The following is a 17291-nucleotide window of genomic DNA, read 5'->3' as shown; positions in this document are numbered from 1 at the left end:
TTACAAAAATAAGAAATATGAAACTTAAAATATATCAAAATGACGTATGAAAAATTATTAGTAGGCTAAAATAGGTAAAATTTCCAAAAAGTGCCCAAATGACTTAGGAGCTTATCTTTTTTCAAAATTGACTTTGGCACTTAGGAGCCTAAGAGCCTTTAAAAGTCAGTCAATGGGACTTAGGAGCTTAAGTGCAAAAGTCATTTTAAAAATTTTTACTCGGTCTACAGACTAGTGTATTTTCTGGGAGATGGGAGGAATAAAAATAATTTTGGTATATTGAAATATTCTATTATTTTTAGTATATTAACTGCTCCTGAATACACATAGCAACCCTATGTACTCATTCTTGCACTGTGTCGTGCTTGGGCAGACTGCTACAGCCACACCCTGTCAATGCAAGACTACTGCACCAGCACATTGCAGGACCAGGACTGATAATGGCTCAGAAGGAGTGAAAGGTCAATGATCAGCAAACAAAGGCTCAAATGCCGCAAAGAATTATGCACGTAGTTAGCCTGAAACGCAAGTAGTACAGTAGAACCTCAGAATTACGAACATCGTGGGAATGGAGGCTGTTCGTAACTCTAAACAAAACGTTATGGTGGTTCTTTCAAAACTTTACAACTGAACATTGACTTAATACATCTTTAAAACATTATTATGCAGAAGAAAAATGCTTTTAGCATCTTAATTTAAATGAAACAAGCACAGAAACAATTTCCTTATTCTGTCAAATCTTTTTTTAAACTTTCTCTTTTTTAGTAGTTTACATTTAACACAGTACTGTACTGTATTTGCTTTTTTCTTTTTTTTCCGTCTCTGCTGCTGCCTGATTGTGTACTTCTGGTTCCAAAAGAGGGGTGTGGTTGACCAGTCAGTTCTTAACTCTGAGGTTCTACTGTACCAACAGGACTCGTAATAACAACACTTGATGTAACACACCTCAGCAACTCTACAGGTGTGTCACCTATTAGGTCAGTAATGTCCAGGCCTGATAAGTAACTGTATTAGTATATCATAACCAAATATATTCTCTCTCGTGACCTGAACTAAGATTTAAATCCAGGTTCTAGAAGTGAATCTAGCAAGTGTTAATCCGTTGTGACGTCTAGATTCCTAAATTCAACACTTGTAACGGATTACATTTAGTAACTGTGGCCTTGTCTACACTACAAAGATTTGTTGGTGTAGTATACCAGCAAACCCTCCTAGATGCAGCTTATAGTGACAAAAGAATGTTTTTGCTCATACAGCTTATTCCAGTTTGCTGAACAAAATAAGCTTAAGTAGCAAAGCACTTAATTGCACTCTGTGTATACTATGTCTACACTAGAGCTTTTGCCAGAATAAAAATGTAGTTACAAACAAAAAAAAAAATTTATTACATCCCCAGGCAACATTGCTGTACAGTACTGGCAGAAGTGTAGACCAGACCTAAGAGCATTTGTTGATTATGATGGTGAATTTAAGAGATATTTACAGATTAAAGTTGTGAGTCCAGAGGGGGAAAAATAACAAACTTATAGTGACAAGATAATTTTTTTTCCCTTCACCTTCCAGAAGTCCTCCATGGTGGATAAGGTTTTGAAATTGGTTTTCTCCATTTTCGATAAAGGTGTTTCCAGGAAGAGCTGTGACATTACCCTAGTGTAATAGTACATACTGGAACTCACCATCCCATAAGTCACTGCAGGAGACATTTTTTGGTAGGGAGGAGAAAAAGAGGAAACCAAGTTTAAAATGCTTATTTCAAAAACATCCAATTGTATTTTACACAGAAATGTTAACATTTCTAAATAGGATAAAACGTAAGGCAAGCTTCTCCCTATCACCAAGCCCCCAATAATCACCGTTAATCACTCTGACGTGATTTTATGCTATGTTTACGCAACAATTAAAAACCTGAGGCTGGCTGTGCCAGCTGAATTGGGCTCATGGGGCTGGGTTAGGGCTAAGGGGCTGTTTAACTGAGACGTAGACATTGGGGCCCAGGCCGGAGCCCAGACTCTAGGACCCTGAGAGGTGGGAGAGCCCCAGAGCTCAGGCTGCAATCCAAGCCAGCTGGCATGGGCCAGCTGCAGGTGACTAACTGCAATGTAGACCTACCCTCAGGCCTACATCACTAGAATAATCTCCTTTGAACCAGGCTAATCCTTCCAATGCTGGATGTGCTAGCTCAGTCAGATTCTGCTACTAGCATAGCACAGAACAGCTGAAAGACTGCCAAACTGCTTAAGCAACTGCAGGAGCTGTGTTCCATCGCCTTCCCTGTAGTAAGGTTGCGCTGTGGTTCCTGCCCATTGCATTTCTCCCCTAGCAGAATGATACCAATGTGACCCCTAGTCAGTTTTACCCTCTACTTCTACAAGCCATACTGGAGATGCTAAGTGCAGTAAAAGTAGCAGATTGCAGTGTTCTCTAACACTGCAGACTATTCATAGGGGAGGCAATGGTCACTGGCCACTCGTAGACATACTGCTTCCCCTATGCACCATTAGGAACGGACATTAAAAATGACCAAACTCCTGATTCAACAATGTATTTAAGCATTTCAGTAATCCCATCCCTATTCAGCAATGCACTTGAGCACATGCTTACTCATGCAGTTATTATATGCTTTGCTGCATAGGGATAGGATTACTCATACACAAAGTTAAGCCCACTTAAATGCATCGCTGCACTAGGGCTGCTTCTCCTCACTCCTTTAAAACAGGGCCATGTGCAGAAGCAGCAGCATAGGTGCCATTCTGGAGGGATGAGGCAGGTGGAAGGGTGAGGCAAGGAAGGCAAAAAAAACCCCAGAAAAGCTCAAATGAGGAGAAGACAGAGGAAAGGGACAGGATATCTAATAGCAGGGCATATCAGGAAAGGTAGAATTTTGGCCTATCGCTTATAGTATAATAGCATCTTTCCAGTTGGAGTGAACAGGGCACAGCCACCAGAAAAGACTGACACAACAGACAATTAGGCCCCCAACTTAAAGACTGCATCAACACTACAACAATAAACATAAGCACATTGGGAGATCCAGTTCTAGCATAGTTAAAGTTTCTTTCTTTCTTTTTTTTTTTTTTTAATCTCTCACTGTTGCATTTCCATTGGTGCTAGTATTGAAAGTCCACTGGGGTTTTTACCACTGTATCATCTAGACTAGTTCTGAGTAGGGTTAGATGACACAGTGATACAAATGCTGGTCCCACGTTTACATTACTTCACCTGACATACTAATGGTATGGTACTAGTGGCATTAAAAATTGAAGGAAAATACCAGAGTAGATAAAGAAGTCAGACTTGGTCTCAAAGCTACAACTTTATATTTTAGTTTAAAATTCATTGGCATTTTATTTGAGGCACTGAAAATATTAAATTGTGGATTTATTGCCAGTGCTAAAAATAAAGAGCCTAAAAAAACATGGCAGCTTTCCAGAATTACATTAACCGGCAGCAAGTAATTGTTTTGCTAGGCAAGTAAAAGATTTGTTTTATCACCACCACCATGAGGAAAGTCCGTGAATAGATTTTATGTTTAGGCTGGCAAATTTTAATGATTGTTTTGCAAGGCTGAAGTTTGGAGCAGAACAAGGACCCCCCACACCCCCACCCACCGTTTCCCTGCATTATGTTTGAACCACTAGACCATATGAAAACCCAAGTATCTGTTTTAGCCATTGCACATGCTATATTTGAATGAACTACTTTGTGTGCAACAGTATTAGAAATGAAACTCTAAAAAGATTATTTTTGAGAGGTTTTATTTTAAAAAAAAATTATATTCAGACCTCTAATAATTCCAAGCACTATGTAATACCATACTTATATTATTTCCCACAACCTTGGTCAGCTGCCTAAATATGTACCAGAAAGGTGTGAAAATCCTTAAAGTTATTTTGCCTCAATAACTAAGAGGAATCTGTATTTGAGTTTATTCTACAAACTAGATCATGGTGTATTAATAAAAACCTAAAATACTTTTGTTAAAAGTTAAAATAAAATCCTTAACACTTTCAGTGTTTAGATAAAGGAATGTTTTTACTTCTGATGCTTCCATTGTAAAAGCACAATATGCTAACAGCACTAATTCTAATGTAGAAGACCTCCCAGTATGTATTCTGAATATGATTCTAGGATTCTAAAATATCCTACATTGCACACACATTAATCTTCCCCCAAGGGATAACCACTAAAAGGAAATAAGATTATCTGTGTGTGTGTGAGATACATCATCACACATGGCTATAACAACACTGCACATAAAGAGGGAATTTCTCATAGCACTTTGGATGCTGTATGTTTAACCAGGTGGTGGGGAAAGGGTGATTACTATTTGCAGAGATCACAGCGTCACTGTTGTCTAGCTGCCTGTCCCCCTCCTTCCCCCCCCCAGAGAACCCAGAAGACAATGACATGGATATCTGGGTGTCTAGCACATAATGAACATGGACGGCTGTCCTCCCCCTCTGCAGGAAGCCAGCCAGTTCAGATCAGCTGGAGAACAAAGAGCTAAGGTGGATGGTCAGGGGACAATGTCTGTCTGGTAAGAGGAACAAAGGACTGAAGAGTAGGTTGGGTTAGTTAAGTGCGGTCTGCTGGAAGTAGGGGCACTTGTGGACCAGGGGCTGGAAGAGGGCCGTGGGCTCTAGTCAGACTCAGTTGGACTTGGCTGCAACTTTTCCACTCTCTATGCTAATTGAAGAACTGCTTATGCGGTATTCCAGAACTTTTACAAATCCGTCCGTTTTACAGTGCTGTCTGAGAGTCACTCTAGACTAAAGAGGTCGGGGTTGCATTTCTCTCTTTGGTTGTGCAAGTCTGCCCCAGGGTCCAGTTCAAGTGGATCCACCGAGGGGAGCTCTCAGAGTGAGGCAGGCATGCTGAACGCTCAGAAGTGCGGTCCTAGGAGGCACTGAAGCCAAGGGACTTACCCCAGTGAGTGTAACCCAAAGGGAGGTTAACACTCTAAAGGGGCCCTCCCTGGGACTGTTACAGAGCCGTACGAAAGCACCGGACCTGTGATAACTGTGACACCATGTTGGTTCCAGACAAGAGAGACAATGTGGGTTAGGTAACATCGTTTACTGCAACAACTTCTGTTAGTGAGAGAGAAGTTTTCAAGTTTACACAGAGCTGAAGAGGACCTGAAGAGCAGCTTTTTGTAAGCTCAAAAGCTTGTCTCTCTCACCAACAGAAGTTGGCCCAATAAAAGACATTACCTTACCCACCTTGTCCATCGTGTATTAGAAATTCCAATATCTGCCTCTTTGGATTTCTTTACCTTTACTTTTATGTAAAAGTAAAAGGTAAACTCCCCTATAAATAAGACTGATATCTGAGCATTTACTCACTATCTTGTGCCAATGTTTAGTACCACATACTTTACCCAAGATTTACGTCTGTGTATTAGCATGCATGAGGTGGCAAGCCTGTTTAGGACACTCAGTGTTATGTGCACATGGAGAGAGAGTCAAAAAATGTTAAAGAGGCTACCAGCACCAGTCTTTCAACCACTACGGGAACTTTTACGCTTAAGGATATCTGGTGGTGTCTTAGTTGATAAAAATCATACCTTTTCAGACACTTTCTAAACTTTAATTTTTGACTGTGATCAATAGCTCATGCCTTTCACTATTCGATGGCGTCAGATACACAGGATTTGTGCTATGCACCAGCTTTTAAACAGTCCCTTGGAGGAACCCTTTCAGTATGCCAGAACCTGAAAGGGGCATCAATTCTTCCACAAGGGTAGGCCACATGGCCTCAATGCCTTTAGGACTGAGGGAAGGCTAACACTTAAAACACTGCATGGGCACAGCTGTACTGATGCAGCTGTGTCGCTGTAGCACTTTAATGAAGACACTGTAGGAAGGAGGAGAGCGTTCACCCATCAGCACAGTTAAATCCATCTCTACAAGACGTGGTAGCTATGTCGGTGGAGGAAGCTCTCTCACTGGCACTTAGGTTGGTATAACATCATCACTCGGGTGTGGATTTTTCAGACCCCCGAGTGATGTAGTTATACCAAAGTAATTATGTAGTGTAGACCTGCCCTGAGCCTGCAGAATTCCTATTTCACACCATGAGACAGACCTCTGTTCAGACTTTTTGCCCTCTTCAGGGATCAATACACCTCAGCAACTATTTTCAGGGACATCAGCCAGCCTTTTCAAAACAGAGTAGGGTTTATTAGTCAACTGAAATTCACCAGTGGGAAGTCCTTTGTTAGCAGAGAGATGCAATGCTTAAGACATAATCCATACTGGCCAAACCAGGGTTCCTGGGAACCATACCAATGTCTGTTTCTATCCCTGTCTCAGTCCCAGGTGAGAGTGGCTGTTTCTCTCCCAAAGGCCTGCTCCTACCCTAACCTCCTGTCACCTTTTGGTCCATTGTCTTCCTCCTGCAGACGCAGGCTGAGTTCACATGTTCTGCCCAACAGAGTTTCCTGTGGATAGGTGGCAACTGTTCAGTCCTTGGGGTTCCCATTGTCTTTCTGGATCCTCCACTGATATGGGTCAGTTTCAGCCAGTCCTTTAAGGATGCATTCATGACAGCCCAGTTACATGACCTAACGCCCCGTCTCCTGTTCTCTCTCAAGAGCAGCTTTTTAACCCTTACATTCCATGTAGCAATACGAAACTGAGGCACACACAGGAATCATAACTATTACCAAAGTTCCCACTTTTTAAAAAGGAAGGTATTATTATTCTATTTTGAAGGTGGGAAAATTGAGGCAAATAGTTTGAAATGATTTTTTCCCAAGCTCACAAAAGAAGCCAATGGCAGAATTAGAAACAGAATCCAAGTATCCTAAATACCAGCCTCGTGACCTAATCACTAGACAACACGCCTACCATCCTGGGGTAAAAACCCTCACTGTTCACTCTTGGGTCACACAGCACAAACAATTAGTATAGAAATTTGAAAATTAATGGAAAATGGTACTTACAGACACACAAGACCACAAGGAAAATCACATATGTGATCAGTTCTCGTAAAACACTTTTCAGGTATCTCTCTCTGCTAGTGTTTTCTTCCATCAATCTTGTACCCCACAGACCTTTAAAAAGAAATATTTACATAAATGCACATAAGGCATCACACATTAGCCACATTACTGATATAATTGAGGCAAAGGATGTACAAGTTTTGTCATGACACAATTTTTGCTGCACATTCTTCTATAAGATTTTAAACTGGAGAAATGTGGGCTTGACAGATACATAAGTGGATACATAACTGGTTAAACAACAGCAAATAAAGAATAACTATTAGTGGAATGATGTCAAATTGGAAGGTGGTCTCAAGTGGGGTTCCACAGGGACCTGTTCTAGACCCAGTTAATTTAACATCTTTATTAATTATCTGGATATTGGAATACTGATCAAATTTGCAGATAACATAAAGCTGGGGGGGGTTGCAAACACTTTTGAAGGATAGAACTCAAATTCAAAGCGATCTTGATAAATTGGAGAACTGGGCTATAGACAAGAAAATAAAATTAAACAAAGACAAATGTAAGGTGCTACACTTAGGGAAGAAAAGTCAAATGCAAAAGCAAAAAATAGCACAAGTAGAAAATGGGATAACTGGCTTGGCAGCAGCACTGCTGAGAAGGATCTGGGAGTTGCGGTGGATCACAAACTCAACCTGAGTCAACAATGCAATGCTGTTGCAAAAAAAAAAAAAAAAAAGCAAATGCAGTTTTGGGCTGCATTAACAGAGATATAGCATGCAAGTCACGGGAGGTGATAGTATCACTCTACTCAGCACTGATCAGGCCTCAGCTGGAGTACTGTGTCCAATTTTGGTCACCACTATATAGAAAGGATGTAGAGAAACTGGTAAGGGGGTATGTGAAGGAAAAAGTTTGGGGACCACTGCAGTAAAGGCTTCAATAAGGCTTCCTATATTTCTTATTTTTCAGCGCAAGAAGGAACTGTAGTTAGGACATCTATTAATGTTTTAAACATTGTTGTTCCACTTTTCCAGAGCCAAAAATCTTCTCCATATCTACAGTTTCCATGGGAATCTGTGCATTTGTACTAGCTGAAGAATCTAGGTCCAATATTGGGTTTATGACACTAGCTTGCCTAAGAAGCTTTAGCATTCAATGCAAGAGTCCCTAACTGTGGGCTAGTCTACATGGCAGCGCTTTAACGAGGGGTGTAGCTCCCAGCGTTGGTGCACTGCCAACACTGGCGCTTTACAGCACTGAAATTTGCTGTGCTCAGGGTGTGTTTTTTCCACACCCCTGAGTGAGAAAGTTGCAGCGCTGTAAATTGCCAGTGTAGACAAGCCCTCAGCCTTGCTATAATCTCCCGAAGGGGATCAGAAAACAAAGGAAATTTTAAAAAACAGTGTCACCAAAAGGTCAATTGTTGAATGTTATCAGGACAGAATGCATTATCAATCATCATATTAATAACAGGAAAGTAATAAGGAACAGAGAGAAGCTTGGAACAGCTGTTGATGTTCAATTCAGAATTGCTACCTCCAGCCAACTGTTGTTTAACCTAAAAGCCAATATGACCTAAGTTTAAAGGAGGACAGAGAGAAAAAGATGGGGGGAATAAACAATCCAAATTTGTTCCTGCAAAGCTAAACAGTCATCATTCTCAGTTTTCAGATATTTTAAGTAACCAGCCTTAAAAATTCCCTTTAGCTCACTAGTGGATGGAAATAAAATTATCTGAGAAAAAAGTTTTATGTTAGAGATATCACAGTAATTTGGAGTCAAATTTAACAGCAACATGGAAAATTAAAACAAATGTAAACTGGACTATGAAGCAAAAATTTAATCCCAGCTGTTGCAAAGAGTAAAATCTGAAAGATCCAGCTGTTGAAAGGGAGCTTCACCCAGCAAAGAGAAAGATGATAAAAGCTACAATCTTCCATCTGCATGCAATGCTAAGGTTCATTCCAAAAGCATTAACAGAGTAAATATTTTTAGAAACCATTAAAGCACACCAATTCAAGACATTACCTAGCCACAAAGCCAAATAGGAAAAGACATTTCAGCACAGTGAGTAATAACTTTAGCATAAGCTTTCCTCTCAGTTTTCAGTCTTTAACAATCCTTCATTAATATACATTAATAAAAAGGTGGAATTAGTCCTACCACAAGGAAACTAGGTTTTTGGTTTTGTTTTGTTTTTTTTACTTTGTTCTTCAAAGCCAAGGCTGAAAAATTTACAGATAAGTGCTGCTGCAGTTTACCATATAAAATGCCCAAGAATGCCAAGTACTAGTTGTCAGTACATTAGTCACCAATAAGAAATGTAGCTAGCAAAATATTTGCTAACTGAAATTCTGTCATATTAGAGAAATATTGTAAGTCAGCACAGAGCAGAAAATTACAGCTCTGAAAAATCCAGCTCAGAAGTACATGGAGTAGGCTCACCAATAAAGTAAATCCAGATTCTATTGGCCATTATATTTCTTTTAGTGCCTGAGATTTTAGGACTGATGTAGCCACTTTACCATTTTACTAGTATATTATTCTAGATCAGTGTTTCTTAACCTTTTTGTGCTGGCGACCCACTTTGGACTTACAAAAAAAAAAGTGACCACCCCCACCAGAAAAAATTGCACCCCACTACCTTATGCTCACGGCTGAAACATGTACATTAATTTTGCAGGGCCCCTGGTGACACAGAGCCCCACGCAATTGCCCTGCTTCCTATCCGCTAACGCTGGCCTTGCTTGCGACCCCCCCAAACTTGTCCCATGACCACCCCCAGGCTTAGAAACATTATTCTAGATAATCAAGAATACTGCAGGTTCAGGGAGTCATTTTAATATAAAGATTTCACTGGAATCATCTCTGGACAATCAAAATTATCTCAATTCTAGCTATAATTTACCATTTTCAGCATCCCATTACTGACATACAAAGTTATTCATGAACTTTTGATCCATGCTGAAGTGAGCTACTATTCACTTCATCAAATTTTTATCAAATCCATAAACTAACACTTCTCTTTCCCACTTTCTTTTATTTGCCTGCAAGGCATATCCATAGATTACAAGAATTCAGATGAGGTGTCACAATGTGGTGATTAAAGGGAACTACAAAACAAAGGAAACTTCATCTCATATTAAAAATCTGTGCACAGAATAAATTGAATTTATTTGAGCCACACAGGTTTTGCTATATTTCCTTTTATTTTTAAATAGCTTGTATATATTTGGATTTATAAACAGAAAGGTACCTCCAAAGCTGTAAGCACCCTTAAGTTGTTTAAAAACACAGTTAAACCAAAACAAGCCAAAAGCAAGCTCATAATATATAGCAGCAGTTAAGCTATATAGCAAATCAGAAACATAAAACCTCACCCTCCCTAAATTTGCCATCCTCAAGCAACATCACCTACTCCCAAAACAAACATAAAAGAGGAATCTTATACATGTCCTGAAGTTCACATTGCTTAGTGAAGCATCAACTTCATGACTACTACTGTGACCCAGTAAGTGCCAAATGTAGCAGCCTCCTTGTTTAAAAAAAAAAAAAAAAAAGAGTAAGAACATTAAATTCAAATAAGAAAAACATTAAAGGAAAACGCTAGGTAGATGAATTTAGTATTCATGAAAGCGACAGAAAAACATCAACGACTGAAGCGAGGCCTAGCACAGAAGAGGAAGATTGATCTTCCCAGCCTGGCTCTACAAATATACCTCAGTCCTAACTAGCAAAATATCTCCTGACTCATTATTGGCCCTCTCTGTAACAGACAAACTGCAGTCATGCAAAGATCATGTGATGGGTTGTAATACAAAGAGCAGGATAAATTCAAAGTACTTTGTTTTGACCCAACTTGGAATTTGTAATGCAAGTCACCAGAGATGAAAAGCTACTGCACTTACCCACTCTGCCAATATATTGGTATACCAATAACCTCTACCTATATTTCCAAGTGCACTGGCATACTCTTTGTGTATGACTCAATGAATAATTGGTTAAACAGGATTTTTTTAGACAAACATAAAATTACTCACGATAGTTCAATTCTAAGCTGACTGTGAAGAATTACAAAGGGATATCACTAAATTGGGTGAGTGGGCAATAAAAAGGAAGATGAAATTCAATGCTGATAAGTACAAAGTAATGCACATTGGAAAAAATAATCCAATCATACAAACAATGATGGAGTCTAAATTAGATATTACCACTCAAGAAAGATCTTGGGAGTCACTGTAGATAGTTCTCTGAAAACATCTGCTCCATGTGCAGCGGCAGTCAAAAAAGCTAACAATGTTGGGAACGATAAGGAAAGGGATCGACAATAAGACAGAAAATGTGATAATGACATTATATAAATCCATGACACACCCACATATTGAATATTTGGTGCAGTTGTGGTCGTCCCATCTCAGAAGATGGGTATTAGAATTGGAAAGGGTACAGAGAAGGGCAACAAAAGTGGTTAGGGGTATGGAACAGCTTCTATACAAGGAGTGATAAAGAAGTGATTAAGCTGGGACTTTTCAGCTTAGAAAAGAGACTAATAAGGGGCAATATGATAAAATCATGAAAGGGGTGGAGACAGTGAATAGGGAAGTGTTATTTACCCCTTCGCGTAACACAAGAGCAAGGGGTCGCCTGTTGAAATTAACAGGCAGCAGGTTTAAAACAAACATAAGGAAGTACTTCTTTACAAATGCACAGTCACCCTATGGTACTTGCTGCCAGGGGATGTTGTGAAGGTCAAAAGGCTGGATTCAAAAACGAACTGGATAACTTTATGGAGGATATGTCTATCACTGGCTATTAGCCAATATGGTCAGAAACACAACCCCATGCTCCAGTTGTCCCTAAACCTCCAACTGCCAGAAGCTGGGGATGGAGCACTTGATAACTGCCCTGTTCGGTTTCATCCCGCTGACGCATCTAGCCCTAGCCAGTCATAGAGAGGATATTGGGCTAGACCAGCAGTTCTCAAACTGTAGGTCAGGACCCCAAAGTGTGTTGGGACCCTGTTTAAATGGGGTCACCAGGGCTTGCTGTAGACTTGCTGGGGGCCAAAGCCCAAGGGCTTCAGCCCTGGGTGGCGGGGCTCAGGCTACAGGCCCCCCGTTCGGGACTGAAGCCTTTGGGTTTCAGCTTTGCCCCCCTACGCACCCCACCACCCAGGGCTCGGGTTTCGGCCACTCCAGGGTGGCAGGGCTCAGGCTTCTGTCCCCCCTCTGAGGTCATGTAGTAATTTTTTTTTGTCAGAAGGGGGTTGAGGTGCAACGAAGATTGAGAACCACGGGCTAGACAGATCATTGGTTTGAGCCAGCATGGCCATTATGTTCTTAACCCATTATGACTATTACTTATCACTAGGGCCCGACCAAATTCATGGTCCACTTTGGTCAATTTCATGATCATAGGATTTTTAAAATAGTAAATTTCATGATTTCAGCTATTTAAATCTGAAATTTCAGGGTGTTGTAATTGTAGGGGTCCTGACCCAAAAAAGAGTTGTGTGTGAGAGGGGGGGGGTCGCAAGGTTATTGTAGGGGGGGGTTGCGATACCGCTACCCTTCCTTCTGCGCTGCTGCTGGCAGAAGCACTGCCTTCAGAGCTGAGCAGCTGGAGAGCAGCTGCTGCTGTCTGGGAGCCCAGCTCTGAAGGCAGAGCCGCCGCCAGCAGCAGCGCAGAAGTAAGGATGGCATGGTATGGTATTGCCACCTTTACTTCTGCACAGCTGCCTGCAGAGCAGGGCCCTCAGTCAGCAGCCACCACTCTCCAGCCACCCAGCTCTGAAGGCAGCAGCACAGAAGTAAGGGTGGCAATACCGTGACTCTTCTGCAACTCCCTTTTGGGTCAGGACCCCCAGTTTGAGAAACGCTGGTCTCCCCCCATGAAATCTGTATATTATAGGGTAAAAGCACAGAAAAGACCAGATTTCACAGGGTAGCGGGGAGGCATCAGATTTTACAGTCCTTAACGTGTTTTTTACGGCCATGAATTTGGTAGGCCCCTACTTATTACCTTCTGTGCTCCGGTTACCAGCTTATTTACTCTAACAATGCATCAGATACTGCAGAGAATCTTCTTAATCTAATGCTCTGGTTTGCGTGTATCAACGCTTAAAACAGACAATGCTTTTGCAGCATAACTGACTTCATATTTAAACATACAAAATCTTTTAACATAAGGTAAGTACTACATTTTCCATTCTTCAGTGACATCCCTGTTCTCCACGAAACTTCAAAAACAAGTGTGTGTTTTTCCAATTCTAGATTGAATAGTTCCTTAAATTATGCTGCAGTGAATTTCACTGGGCCTTGACATAAAGGTGTTCAGCTCATCTGTAGTAAGCACCCTTCAATCTGTACCTGAACATTTCAGACTTGGTCAAACAAAACCATTTTACTTCCAAAAGGGACGGGTACATTTAAGTAAATGTACTATCCATATATGCGGAATGCCCCAAGCAGCCAGAGGACATATTAAACACACTAGTAATTTAAAATTTCACCTTTTATTTTCTTATCTTGCAAAACCATAAAATGTAGGCCCACCAGTTTCCACAAAGCGTGCACTTTACTAGTGACATCACACCCAATAGCATAAAGAGAACTAAATCAGTCACCATTAGGCTGCATGCTAGAGCACCACACCAAGAGGATCAGGTGATTCAAGGTTGGCCTACACCACAAAAAAAAGGTAAATTTTAAATGACCGAGGTGCACCACCTTCCAATTGCTTATTTTGCCTGAGAAAATTGTGTTAGACTGATCTCCCTGACAGCCTGGCAGACAGAATCATATCTTGCAGTTTCTTCTCCTGACAACTTCTTCCTCTCAGAAGATGCTAATTTCACTTCAGGCTCCCTGTGGTACAAGTCAGTGGAAGGACTTGTCCAAAAAAATATTTCCACTTGTTCTAAAACCAGTTCAACTGTAGTACAGTAGGATCATTGCATATTTTAAAAAACAGATTTCCTGAGGGCATACAAACTGACAAAGTTTGAACTGTCCAGCAGGCAATGTCTTCCTTCCCCAGCGCGGAGTGGTCAATCATTAAAAAATTGTATTAAAGTAACTGGATAGTTCAGAGGACTAACAGAGGAATAAAATGTCTTTTTCAGCTAGTCGGGGACAAAAGCTGGATCTACACTAAAAGATGAACTGCTGCTGAAAGTGGTTTTTTGTACAGTCAATCATTTTCATCAACAGGTTCTACAAACCAGTATTGAAAACTGTTCTAATGCTAGCATTGATCATACTAGTATAGTCTTGACTGTTTTCAATACTGTTTCACATACCACAATTGATCCAACAGTATTAAATTAGATAACACCACATTGTGATCATCAACGTCATGGTTAGTATTGTGCCATCTAATTCAAGCACTTGTAGTCATGTTCAGACAATTTTATTAAATGTTGACAAACATGGGAGTATGGGAAACTTACTACAGCTGTCTAGGCTGTACCTGGTTTTTTTGTTTGTTTGTTTTTGTTTTTAAAAAGGACTTTACTTTCTACATCTGTCAAGCCAGCTCCTTTTCCAAGCACTAGCTATGCACATACAGATAACAGATTATATTAAAGGAACAATGTTAAAGGCTATAAACCCATCAGACAACAATAATTATTTTTTGTATACAGTAATCACTTTTCAATCTCACACCACAAAACAGGAACTTATTTCATTGTGCAATCTTTCACAAAAATTGATGCAGAGCGTGCATGCTGCATACCTGAAACAGTGCACTTTGACTTTCACATCCAAATAAATAAAAAAAATACAGTGCATTTATTTTGACATGAGATGGCTCAATTCACAGAACATTTTTACATCAAACAATTTTTTGGAATGTCATCGATAAATGGACAAACAACTGTCCGATTTGCAAACCTCAGGCCTGAAACTGAATACAGTTTGATAGATCTGTTCACTGCCAGTTTGCACCAGTTCAGATTATCCATCTAGCTGCAAACTTTATGGAAAAAGTGGTTCACTCCGTTCACCATTCACTTTTACGGTTACAAAGATTTTCTTTGAAATGAAGAAAAATCATGTCTAAAATACCGAAGCCTTTTAATTTTTACGAATATTGATGTTATGCAACTGTAAAAAACAAAAAAGAAAAACAGTGTGGGGCATTTGCCCATGCCTTCTCCCCCACAAAACTGGACCCCAGCGAGCATCTCTGCAATGTCAATTTTTCTTAGCAATAGGACTACAGTGGGCCACTGAGACTACCGTAACAAATAGATGATGTATATAAGCCAACTGTGTATCAACAGTGCCTTTTACTCTGGCAACTAATGACAACATTTGGCAGCTAGACAGCACTTCAAAGGACTGTACAAAAAGGTAATTAATCCAAACATCACCTCTGTCTGGTAAGTACCCATCAATCTGATTATATAGAGGGGGAGCCTGAGGCAGAACGACTTGGCCCAAGGTCACTCAGAGATTTGGGTCAAGATAGAGGGCCCTGTGCCCCCAGAAAAGGTCACATATACAGTTGCAAATTCTGGATGCAGCCTGACCTACCTTTCCTCAGTGTGATCTCTGCCCTACAAAGCATCCCCTGCAACTGACAACCTGGGAGGAGCAGCACAAGCAAGAAAGGCAAAGAGCTGGGGCAGTTTAAAATAAGGGGCTGAGGTTGTAAACAGAAGAATGAGTGTGTGTGGGGGAGGGGGAGGTCAACATGAGGGTGAAAGGGTCTAAAAGAGGAAAGAGGTTGAGTTCTACAGAGCTTGGGGGAATGGAGTATAAGGTTCCAAATGACAAAGACAAGGGGCAAGGACTGGAAGCAGGGGGGTGACTACGTGGGAGGGCTTAAGGGACCGTATGTAAGGAAGCTGGGGGGGGTCTCAGCTCATGGGACAGGAGGAGGGGGCAGAACATGGGGGGTCCCTGCCCACGGGGCAGGAGGAGGGGGCAGAACATGGGGGGGGCTCTGCCCCCGGGGCAGGAGGAGGGGGCAGAACATGGGGGGGGGCTCTGCCCACGGGGCAGGAGGAGGGGGCAGAACATGGGGGGGGGCTCTGCCCACGGGGCAGGAGAAGGGGACAGAACATGGGGGGGGCTCTGCCCACGGGGCAGGAGGAGGGGGCAGAACATGGGGGGGGCTCTGCCCACGGGGCAGGAGGAGGGGGCAGAACATGGGGGGGGGCTCTGCCCACGGGGCAGGAGAAGGGGACAGAACATGGGGGGGGCTCTGCCCACGGGGCAGGAGGAGGGGGCAGAACATGGGGGGGGCCTGCCCACGGGGCGGAGGGGGGCGGAACATGGGGGCCCAGCCCAGGGGGCAGAACCGGGGGGGGCGGGACGTAGAGCGGGGCTGGCTCCTACCTCGCAAGCGGCGCGCCAGCCTCTTGGCCCAGGCGGCCCGATGGGGCGGAGGGGCCCCGTCCGGGGGCAGGTGCGGGGCCAGCGGGTCCCCCGCGGCGGGGCTGGGACTCGGCACCGCCCCCACGCCGCGCTCCCCCCGCCGCCGCCGCCGCCGGCCGCTGTCAGCCTCCCCGGCCGGGCCCCGGGCGCTGCCGGCGCCGGGGGAGGAGCCGGCCCCGCGGCTGCCCCACTCCACGTCCATCTCCATCTGCAGCCCCGGCCCCGCCGCCGCCTCCTCCGGCTCGAAGCCCGGGTTGTCCCGGCTCCAGGCCTGCCGCGAGCAGGAGGAGGGCGGCGGCGAGTAGGGCCCGCCCGCGGGCTCCTGGATCCGCCCCAGCTCCAGCCCCGGCCCCGGCCCCGGCCCCGGGGCGCCGCCCGGGGAGGAGAGCGCGGCCCTGGCGCCCCCGGCCCCCGCCATCGGCCCGCTGCAGCCGCCCAGACTCCGCAGCCGCGGGGCGGGACCGCGCGGGGAGCTGCCGCCCCGGGACCCCCCCAGAGCTCCGCCCCCGGGGCCGGGCCGCCCCCCGGAGCCCCGCCCCGTCCGGCCCCCCGAGCCTCCCTCCCGCCTCAGACCCGCGCACCCACTGCCGGGCACCCGCCGCCTCCTCCCTTTGCCCGGCCCTGCCCCGCTCCCTCCCCACGCACCCCCCTTACACACCGACATCCTCCCTCCCCACCCACGTGCCCCCATCTACCTTTTTACCCCCCGCACCCTCCTAATCCCCCCCGCACCCGCATCCCCCGTGCAATGCACACGCCCCCGTGCAATGCACACGCACGCAGACCCACTCAGCGACCCCAAACACGCACATACCATACACCTACACGCATCAAAAATCATCCCCTGGGCAGCGCAGGGTCCCGGTCATTTCAGTGACCCTGTACTGACGATCTGTCAGTCGCTAATAATAAATCAAGATGATGATTTGCTCTGTTTGTCAGTATTTCTG

At 43.6% G+C, this 17291-nt stretch overlaps 1 protein-coding gene across 1 annotated transcript in view; it reads right to left on the bottom strand.

Annotated features, from left to right (window-relative positions):
- PKD2 (polycystin 2, transient receptor potential cation channel) overlaps positions 1–16759 on the bottom strand; it is a 39527-nt gene extending 22768 nt beyond the window's left edge. The window contains exons 1-3 of the mRNA XM_045018495.1: positions 16303–16759; positions 6947–7057; positions 1557–1690 (exon numbers count right to left, since the gene is read on the bottom strand). Of these exons, the coding sequence (XP_044874430.1) occupies positions 1557–1690; positions 6947–7057; positions 16303–16759 (702 nt within the window). The remainder of the gene's footprint in view (positions 1–1556; positions 1691–6946; positions 7058–16302) is intronic.
- Between the last annotated feature and the right edge of the window lie 532 nt (positions 16760–17291).

The sequence above is a fragment of the Mauremys mutica genome, chromosome 5 (genome assembly GCF_020497125.1).
Source record: "Mauremys mutica isolate MM-2020 ecotype Southern chromosome 5, ASM2049712v1, whole genome shotgun sequence".
NCBI lineage: Eukaryota > Metazoa > Chordata > Testudines > Geoemydidae > Mauremys > Mauremys mutica.
The sequence above is the reverse complement of the archived record's forward strand: the minus strand, read 5'-3'. Positions and strand labels throughout refer to the sequence as shown.